Below are 11,121 nucleotides of genomic sequence, written 5' to 3'. Positions count from 1 at the left end.
CAAGAAGTTGAAAAAATGACCAAACAAATATAAAATTATGCAGACTATTATATATACTATTTTTAATTATTAAAGTTAAATGTTAAAAGAGTTATAAATGGTCAAAAAAGTGTCGAATGTTGATATTTTTATCATGAATATTTTAACTATTCTGAACGAGGTCGTATTTACAGCTCGCCAGTTCAAGATGGCGACTTCCAAGCGAAAGAGACGCTCTTCTAACGAAGATGACAATTTAACGTCTAAATTGAGACATTTTGACACTTTGTAAGTATTCAGTCAGCAGACGATGTGGGCAAGAAGTGTTGGGCCCAAGTACTACCAGATAAATTGTCAGGTGCTCCTTTAAATAGATAAAATATACAACCGGAAGTGCTCAGCAGCGACATTCATGATTCAAAGTTTTGTTTTGATTTTGCCCTGACAGTGATACCATTACGCCAAGCGCACGACAGCTAGTGATACGCCCAAGCGTTTAAAGCGTTCTTTTATCCATAATATCAGCATAACTTGGCCAAATACTTCTCTTCCCCCGGCGCCACTTCAGTTAAATAAATTTATTACAGCAATAGATCCACTCACTATTTAAAATTAAGAAAACAATGCTTTATTTTGAACACTTGCATTGGGGCATTTGGGTCTCAGTGATGTCTTCAGAAATTGGAGCATGTAGGTGGTATAATGGGAGACCTCCGAATACAATGTATATCTCAAACCCTGATCCAATATTGTTCTATTTTCCTATTTATTACAGTTATGGTAAGGCACCACCTGGACTAATCAAGGTAAATATCTTTACAGCCATTGACATGTAACATGTAATATGTTTTCCTTTTGCCTTTGAATTGCTGGTGTAGGAAGATTTGAATGTATAGTGAGTAAGTGGTAGAATGACATTGCTAGCTACTATGGTAATACTAGTATATTATACATATTGGCATTCAGAGTATCTCTTTTTTGGAAGACCCAGTATGGTTTTGGGTGCCAGAGAAATGTATAGTGACAAGTTATGCATCTTATCATAGCATGTAGATATATTTATAGTAATTTAGAGAGAACTGAAAAGTGATTATTAACATTAGTAATTCCATTAACAGAGTAGTTTTACTGTAAGTAATACAGTGTGTAATGTTGATGCTGTGTGAACAAGTGAAAGCTAGTCAGAGACAGAGTCTAGACTCATAGAGTGAAGTTTTGTTGATATCCAATTTTCTCTTTCAATTTTTGTATGTAATTATGTTCTTTGAAGTTGTCAGGACTACAATAGTTGATCATTGACAGGTTCGAAATTAACAGTAGTCCCATGCCCGCAGACTACCAATTCTTGTCATGGGGCTACAATAATTTGCAGCTGGTAGCCCATTCAGACTACCACTGATTATGTGATGAGGATGGAAGATTTATGGACATGAAAGTATTTTAATAACACACATATTTCCAATAGAGAAAATCTGTTTTCAGTTCAGGAATATGGGACTACAGATCACAATCCTTGGGCTACCAATTTCTGAAATTGGTAGTCCACTAGGACTACCAAATGAAAAAAGTTAATTTCAAGCCCTAATTGATGCAATATTATATTAATGTGTAATTATTTTAGAAAAGAGAAGAACGTCCTGAAGATAGTATTCCTGATCGGCCAGAAAATCGAAATGCTCGACAGTTCTTAGCTAATGCTCCTACCAAAGGACTGTGGATGCCTTTAGGCAAAGAAGTCAAAGTCATGAAATGTATGTACAGTACTTTGTGTTGTCTTCAGAATAAAATAGTGAAATATGTACTATATTGAATTTGTGTAAAATGTGTACTTCATGGATTCGTTCTAAAAATGTGATAAAGACATGATTCAAGTAACACTTACAAAGTGATGGGTCAGTGTTGGCCAAAAATTTTAATCAGTTTGATAGATAAAAAAATTATTACTTAAACATACATTTGTATTAGCAATTCAATGTAGAGGCCAGCAGTAACAATATGCATTTAATTGTCATTCTGATGAGGCTCGTTGACAGGACAGATCAAACTCTCAGTGGTCTTTACTAAGGAGAACTACTTGTGTATATAACCTTTGTAATTTATGTCTCAGCGTTGAAAGCAAAGTATGGAGTATTGTGTGCATACTATTGTTAATTATGTTTTCCATTTTTTCATCTTACATTTAATACATTTTTGTACCAGTTTGATTATACAAGTGATTTCAATCCTTGCCCATTTATCTTACATGATGATGTATATACATGTGTGTGTTTGTGTGTTTGTGGGTGTGTGTGTGTGTGTGTTTGTGGGTGTATATGAAACCTGGGTACATGTATTTTGCCATTCACTTAATTTCATCCTTCAGTTCTGAGAAAGTGAAAATGGACTTTTCCTTTCCCATCACTGTAGGTTGGAGGTGTAAAGCATATGGACATAGAACTGGTGACAGAGAATGCCCACTATTCAAAAAAGGCAATGCAGTCATTGAAAACTTTAGAGTGGTAAGTGATAGACATTATGAACACATGATATTTGAATGTTTTAGAGTTGCCAGTTTCTGCAAAATGCCAGTGTAATGTTACGGTCATCATATTTTATTATGTATCAGTTGAATTATGTGTTGGGAATATATAGTAAATTTTGCAACAATGATTCTCATTGTTATATTTCCAAAACATGAAAGCATCTTAAAAGAATCGCAGTATTGACAATATACTTCCTTTCCTAGTATGTGTATTTTGTTCATTAAAAGTCTGATTAACCAAACAAAATATCCGGGATGTTGTTATTGGATTGGAAACGTGTGTATAATTTACTATAATGAATCATGTCTTTATCTTTATATTTCTATTGTAGACACATGAAGATCCTATGCATGACTATATCCTGAAAAACAGAATGAAGAAAAAAGAGGAGAGGTAAGTTGTTGTTCTATGATTTGATTTTGTGATCGATATATTGAATATTAATTGGTCTATCATACACCTGTATCATTCCCCCAATAGTTTCTTCATTCAGCCAAGGAAATCATGAGGGGACTTGTCACTACAAGTTGGTAGGTGAGTAGTGACAAAACCCGTAAGTCACAAATATTTTCTGGTAGAACAAAATAAAAATATTAGGGAATAATATACAATGTAATAGTTATACCTCCTCAAGCATAATTTCTGAAAAATTGGGAGTAATAATAGCAATATGGAATGTTTTGACTCATATTTCAAGCACCACTTAACCAGTGGTGTAAATATGAGTTGTCGCAATGAAGAACTACTAAAGTATGCACTCCATATTTTCAGTTCAAAGACAAAAACTTCCCCTGTACAATACTGCAGTCAGTAAAATATTGATTGCTATTTTCAGAAATGTTTTGATAGCGAGAAATCACCAATCAGACTATTGAGTGTTCTTTTCAATTTCATTTTTTTCTTTACAGAATAAAACAACTGCAGGCGTTATTAGATTCATCTACCACAGACACTGAAGACAGCGATGTTGATGCCAAATCATCTGATCACAGACACAGGAGGAAAAGACAGAAAAACATGTCTTCTAAAAGAGAGCATAGGATTCCAAAAGACAAGACAGAGAAAACAAACATTCTAGAGAAAAAGAAACACAGAGACAAGAGAAAGTCTAAACATAAAAGAAAACACAAACACAAAACAAAAAATTGATGAAGTGCTACTTGATTACAATGATATTCTTATAGGACACTATACCTTTATTGTTATTGGGGGTTACTTTTGATTCATATATAAATTTTCTGAAGTTATTACAATACTTGGACCTGTTGAGTATTGTCTGACAACAGGAAGAGCCATCACCACAAATACTGCTTCTGTATAAATTGACATGAAAAAATGTAGTCCTAAGTTAGTTTTTACTGTGTATTGTGTATGAAAATTTAGTACACTGACTTTCACTGAACACTGATTACAGACGTTTGACAGTTTGAAGTCCACTGAAGTGTTGCATATTTACAGCAGGAAATGAATATCAGAACTAGGTTGTTAGTGGTCAAGTGGTTAGCTCATACACCTCTTACCTCTCTACAGTATGGATTCAAACCTGCCAAGCATCGGCCGACAGGTCTGTATGTAAGAAGGGTGATGCTCAGTTTGACCCTGCTGAACAACGCAGGTTTTCCCCGGGTACTCCAGCTTCCTCCTCCTTCTTCAACACAAGGGCACTTGGGTGCTGCTCTTGTGGCAACCAGTCAACAGATTTCTGAATTTATTTGAATGAATAAAGATTATCATAAACACAAAGAGATTGATGTGTGCAATTGAAAGTTTAACATGGTGAAATTACCACATCAATGCCATACATGAGACTTGCCAACTTTCAGTTATTTTCTGCCTATTGATTGTACAACAAGAGAGTGATCCAGTATCATGTGATGATGTACTGGTTGTGTGACTGTGATACTCCAGAAGTGTAGAGCTTAGAGATGAAATATATGAGGACAATGAAATATAATGTTTTTTTTTTAAAACTATGGCCAACTTCCAGTAAAATATCAAGATAAGGCAGTCATTTTATCTTGTGTTAATTTGAAAAGGGGCATCGTAGTATCGGGATCATATCATATGGAATTGTACTGGTAACATTTTACATTTTGGGTCAAGTAGTGCCTGAGTAATAGTAAAACAGTTCTCAGCAACTGATACAGGTCAAATAAACTATGATTTCAGGTCAGAGTTTGATTTTGTATTTAGTGTAACTGTAAATAGTCCTCAGCAAGTGATACAGGTCAAATAAACTAATTACTATTTAATTTCATTAAAGTGTGATTTTGTATGAAAAGAAGCAAAACAAGCAACATGTGTTTGAGATGTTTTAATGTTTATTAGTACTGCGACAGTTGGAATATATTACAGAAACATACAATATAATACCTAGGTACTAATGAAAATTTCTACTCGCAGTCAAAATATTTTTAGCATCCCAAAGTTTCACTGACATCTTGTTAGCATTGCAAGGGATATACTACAGTGGGCTGTCATTGCGTAATCACTCGAGATGTGAAAAAAGTAGCTACATCATCCCAACACATTTCACCAGGCTCTGGTGAGCTGTGATGATAAGCTATTGTGTAGTACACACCCCTGAAGATATCAGGGAAAAGTTTGGGTGCTTTTAAAAAATTGTTTGGCTGTAGTAATAGAAATATTCATTCACAACTATGAAACCCAAGAACATTCATTTCCACAAGATGAAACAAAGTTGTTGGACCTAGGGGCTAGGGTTCACAAAGCAACACAGTACATGTCACTTTAAGAGTTCAATCTGGGTATAGCTCCTTGATTAGAGGGACTGTAATCTGGGTAAGAACTTTTCTTGATTTAGACTTCCTTCAACAGTACTGTTATGTTTAAGCTAGCTCATTGTCCATTGTATCATCCAAGAATTGACTGAGCTGTGAATGGGTTCTGGAAAAATTGCACTTTGATAATTATTCTGAGATAACTGTTGTTGTTTTTATGCCTATGTGTATAACTGTGTCACAGTCCAAAATAGTACATGTTAGAATTCTGTTTGGGAGTCTGATTCACAGATTTTCAATTTAGGTACACTAACCATCATCTCTAGCCTCAAAATTTGTTGTAGAAGAGCTAACACATCATTTAATAGCATGAATTTACTAACTAGAGGCTCCAATATACACATCTCTCTCATATCACTAAGTTGACCATCTCTACTATTCACTCCCATAGTAAACATGTCCACACACCCCATAGACTTGATTTCTAACAACTGACTGATAAAGCTATTCTGTTTACACTCTGATAAATTAGAATTCTCATGAAGAGTTCTAGGGACGCTAAGAACAGCTTCACTTAGTATCTTATATGCTGCTTTCAGGTAAGCATCAGATTCAGAATCTTTTAGCATCTGCAGTGTTGTATGAATCACAAACTCAGCAGCACCACCTCCAGGCACACAAATCCCAATCAACTGTTTTCCTATGACTGGATTTGGTTTCGCTGTCAAATTTTCAAAAGATGAAGGGTCTTGTAGAATCATATCCGACTGTAGCCACATTCTTATTGATTTCAAACTATTTAAAACACTGCTATAATACTGCCTGCATAAGCCATGGATTGGCCCACATACAATCATTTGATGGACATTTTCGTTATGGATCCCTAGATGAATAAATCTATGTGAACCCAAGCTGAATAGTTTACAGAACTTGGCCACACCAACATTGTCACTTGTTAAAAGTTCTTGTGGACCATATACAACATGTTTACTAGTGAGAGACACTAATCCTGATAATGTATCTCCTGATACCATGTGAGTCACTGAGATGCCTAATTTCTTACTCATAAAAAGTGCCATCTCAGAAAAACGCTTTGTTGAAATTATCAATTTAACACCCATGGCTTGACACTGTTGTAGAAATGATTCTACTATTTTACTTTTAAACTCGAGTGCATCATACAGTTGACTTTGTGATTCAATACTAAATGTTGAATCCACCTCAGGTTTGTACTCAGCAATGTCACAATCCACAAGAATAAAGTTACAACGGTCATTACAGTGTTGAGTAAAATTATCTGCAGTAACAGCAAACTCTCTCTCTATCAGAATCCCATCCACAACCATCGATTCAGACATTGGCAGGCCAACTACTTCAATACAGAATTGTTCAAAGTTGTCAATCACATGCAAAACATTAGCATGTAAATCGTCCAGGTTTTCAGCACTCTTAGATATAAAGTCAAACACAAGAGTTGAGAATATCATCAAAGTTTGTGAACTGAGTTTCCCAGCCATGGAAGTTGCAATAATTGCCTTGCATATATTGTTTACATCTTGGTGAGCATCTTCATTCATTTCTGTCATTATTGAGTTCTTTAGAAGATTTGCAATGATTTCTTGAGGCAGTATTTCCATCTGTAGTTTATGAAAAGCATGGGAGAGTCGAATTAAATCTTGTCTGCAGTGAGTGGAATCAAGACTCTGATTTTGAGACACAGATCGTGAGGATTTCTCAGTGAAGTGTTGTATTTGTCTTAGTGCCTCACTAAGAAGGAGAATGAACGATTTAGAGTTGTTTCCGGTCTGTTGATGATGTGATGTCACAGCCTCTATCATCATCCGACCAATCGGATGAGATAGATGTAATGATTTCAATACTGTAAGTCCATCACTAGAAATGAGTATCTTTCCAGTAGCAGTGCTAATCATGGTGTGTAATGCATTTGGTCCTACTAATTTCTTGATAATATTTTCCAGACTTCTACAAATGGATACACAGGTGGAGATATCAACTTTTACACTATCCATCATTGTATACACTTCGTTGGCCAGTACCACGATCTGGGGAAAAAGGTAAAGTGAGTAAAATTAGAAGTGATTTGTAGGAACGCTAACAAACTGATATGTAGTCCTGCTTGCAGACGGTGCACGGTCTAGATTACTGACATGACCCTCACAGCACAGGAGAATGAAGGGACGACTTACTCTGTACGCAAGCAGGACTAACCATGCTAACTGATAATGTACATAGGAAATTCTGAAATTACACTAGTCCTGCGTACAGACGGTGAAAAAGGGACAACTTAATACTAATATGACGTTAATTTGGACCCAGGACATGGACAAAAGTATTGAGAGTGTTTATATACATACATGCTGACTTGATTTTCATTGCGATCTGTTCACAACACGATTAGGAATCAGGTGACAGGTCATGTGCCAAGTCCGTAAACTCTGAAAGACCACTAAATTCAAAGTAGCTGCCTCTTTCACTCAAAGAAATAACGTGTAGACTACATAATTTGATTAAGAGAGCTAAAGGATACCATACTTACTACTAATACTGCAAACGTCTTGCTTGTCAGTTGTCTTGACGGTATGAGTACATGTACGACCTTTGAACTGTAGTAATGTAATCATGATAGAGGGCGTCCTACAATGGGAGGGTGATGAATATGGAGGGTCACGTGATAATTTACGAGATACAGCTATATATAAGATTTGTTCAAATGTAAAATCATAGACCGTCCACCAACGTTGGTGGAGGGTCTATGGTAAAACACTGTACTAAAATGGAAAAAATAGGAGCATGAAAAGGGAGTATGAATTGAAAAAAAAAAATCTTGAGAGTGCTTTTATTTTCGCCTAGGCTTTGGAAAGTAGCCTATTATAACACCTGAAGCGATTTTAATATTTAAAAGAAATTTGGATGCACAGGGAGCAGTATGTTATGTAAAATTTAAATATTTCTTCCTTTGTCCCTCTCCATTTTGGTGGAATAATACTAACTTCTCTGTTGTTTCCTTTCTCAGTTTATTGACTAATAGTATATCAGAAGAAGCAAAGGACAATTTCGTATTCAATATTTTCCAAATCCAGCTGACTATAATTATTTAGTCTCTTTATTATTGATAGAATAATGACATCTTGTCTGTTCTACCAAACTTACCAAATCACCTTATTTCTAACCTTTTAATTACGTTGGTTAGGTTAGAATCTTTTAAATAATCCAAACTTATTATAAATCAATATTCATTTACCAAAACCTATTCATTATTATAAGGAGGATATGTAGAAAGTTTTATGATATTATTGATGCAGTAGTTTTTTGAGATGTGTCCCAGCCAGACTCACAGTAAGAGGTGAGCAAGGAAACACACATTCACATACACACATGCACTCGCGCGCACTCACACACACACACACACACACACACACACACACACACACACACACACAGGGGCAAGCAAGCACACACACACATGCACACACACACATACACGCATGCACGCACGCATGCATGCATGCATACACACACACACACACACACACACACACACAACATATATAACCTTCCCTTACGGAAAGTAAAAATGGTTTGATCATCAGAGAAACAGACAAGGCTCAAAATCCCACTACATGTAAAAATATTGAGCCACTTTGCAAAAACTCAACAAACAGACAACATGAGTAAACTTTCTCTCTATAAATAAATACATATATTTGGATAACTAGTGTTTATTTACTACACATGTATCTATTTTTAAAAATCTAACATTTCAAATAGTTTGAAGGAAAAAAAGTTGAATTTTTTACATAGACCTGTCATAATTAGAATGTGATCTACACACTATTTTTTTCTTATATACTTTTTCTCTTTACGTACAGACTTTATAATTTGTGGAGTTTGTCATGTGTACTAGTTAGATATATGCCTACATCTTTACCAATATCATTGTTAACATAAATCTTTTTACATGTTTCTTCATTTGTATATTCAGACTATGGACTGAAAAATTGTTGTTGTGAGCACTCCATAATACTATGGAAGGCAAAGTATCATTAAACTAAGATAGACACTTCAACTAAAACTACTACTGTTGCATTTAGTAGATTAGACAAGTGGATGATAGTGATGTCTTGGTTTGTGGATATAATCACCCTGTAATCAAGATAGTATAAACACTGTATGAGGTTGAGTCAGCCACCACTTGAGAAAAACTTGCTATCAGAGACGCCACTCAGTATTGTACGTGCAATAACATCAACTTCCGTTGCCAGCTTATATCAATATATTGCAACAATAGTTTTAGTTAGTGTCTATCTCAGTTTGCTTTTATATATAGGTAACACAGAAAAAAAAATGTCCTTGTCTGTGTAGGTAGTCTTGTAGTTGGGCCTTAGATCTGCACATAGAAGGTAGCTGAACACAAACTGATGATAACAGTAGTGACAGCACCTTTGGTGTTATGCCACCTATGGTCATAGAACTGCCAGACGGTCTAGCAGCTAGAGTAGCTTACAGCTTTTTCTTGTATGCATTTGCAACCTCTTGATGGGTTATTGTTTTTCTTGGACGGTGCTGTAAAGAGGCTGTAGTTACGACAATGGTGTATCTGCGACATATTGTACACTTAAATATATTTCAGACGAGATAATTTTGCCATTTTACACTGCACTCTTCAGGTAATTACTGAGCTTGGAGTATTGTGTTGATGTACATGAAAACATTTTAGTCGCTACTAAACAGTTTTCAACTGTACACTTAGACATTTGTCAAACTAGAAAAGTTTGCCATTTGACAGCTGGCCTTCAACTAGTTCCTAAATACTAACTTTACGGATGACTGAACCTCACCAACTGTGTTTATGCACAAGAAGATACTTTACTTACTACTTATTTTCATGGTTTGTTTTCCAGCAATACAAAATGAAAACTATAGTCTTCAGATTAAAATGTACAGGTTTACTTGTTTTGGAAACCCAGACACGTACACATTTATGTAGACAATTCCTTCACTTATTATGGTTCCTTACATGTCGTTTCATAGTACTACTTTGATGAAACCCCATGTCACATATTTTACACACAAACGGTCTTTCATTTGTATGAATCCTCATGTGGCACATCAAATGATGGTTCACATGAAATCTTTTACCACACTCTTTACATGCAAATGGTCTTTCATCAGTATGGCTTCTCATATGCTTTTTCACATCATTATTTGTATAGAAAGCTTTACCACATTCTTTACATGAAAATGGTCTCTCTTGTGTGTGGCTCATAGTGTGCATCTTGAGATTACCCTTAGTGTTGAAACATTTACTACATATATCACATACAAATGGCTTTTCATTTGTGTGGATTCTTAAGTGTGTATTGAGATGACACCTATGGTTAAAACTTTGACCACACTCTATACATACAAATGGTCTTTCGTTTGTGTGAGATGTCATGTGTACCTTGAGCTTACTTCTCTGTGTATAACTTTTACCACATTCTGTGCATACAAATGGCCGATCGTTTGTGTGAAGTTTCATGTGTTTTGTAAGATTACCTTTCAGGGTAAAAACTTTACCACACTCTTCACAAACTATTGGTTTATCCTTTACGTGTGTCATTGTATGTGCTTTGAAAGTCTTCATACTTTTAAAACATTTACCACATTCTTCACATACAAATGTTTCTTCAACTGTACACACTTTTTTCTGTTTTTTCAATTTCCTTTCCTTTTTATGAAAACTTTGATCACATATATCCTTTGAATGGAATTTCATGTGTGATGTCAGCACCACTTCACTACAAAAACTTTTACCACACTCTGGACATAAAAATAGTGTTCCATCTTTTTGAATTCCTATGTCTGTCTTTAAATCC

General features: G+C 35.3%; 2 protein-coding genes across 2 annotated transcripts; one reads left to right on the top strand and one right to left on the bottom strand.

The window, feature by feature from the left end:
• The first annotated feature begins 186 nt into the window (after positions 1-186).
• LOC144447605 (retinitis pigmentosa 9 protein-like) lies at positions 187-4,643 on the top strand. The gene is made up of 6 exons (XM_078137683.1): positions 187-267; positions 755-785; positions 1,601-1,730; positions 2,386-2,477; positions 2,833-2,894; positions 3,410-4,643. Exons 1-6 carry the CDS (start codon positions 188-190, stop codon positions 3,648-3,650), a joined length of 636 nt encoding a protein of 211 aa, XP_077993809.1. The 5' UTR covers position 187; the 3' UTR covers positions 3,651-4,643.
• An 859-nt stretch (positions 4,644-5,502) lies between these two features.
• On the bottom strand, positions 5,503-7,834 carry LOC144447677 (BBSome complex assembly protein BBS10-like). Its single transcript, XM_078137755.1, has 2 exons — positions 7,800-7,834; positions 5,503-7,305 (listed from the first exon to the last, which is right to left on the bottom strand). The coding sequence occupies exon 2, from the start codon at positions 7,273-7,275 to the stop codon at positions 5,503-5,505; it is 1,773 nt and encodes a 590-aa protein (XP_077993881.1). The 5' UTR covers positions 7,276-7,305; positions 7,800-7,834.
• Between the last annotated feature and the right edge of the window lie 3,287 nt (positions 7,835-11,121).

Source organism: Glandiceps talaboti, chromosome 16 (genome assembly GCF_964340395.1).
Source record: "Glandiceps talaboti chromosome 16, keGlaTala1.1, whole genome shotgun sequence".
Lineage (NCBI taxonomy): Eukaryota > Metazoa > Hemichordata > Enteropneusta > Spengelidae > Glandiceps > Glandiceps talaboti.
This window is presented reverse-complemented; position numbering and strand designations above follow the sequence as displayed.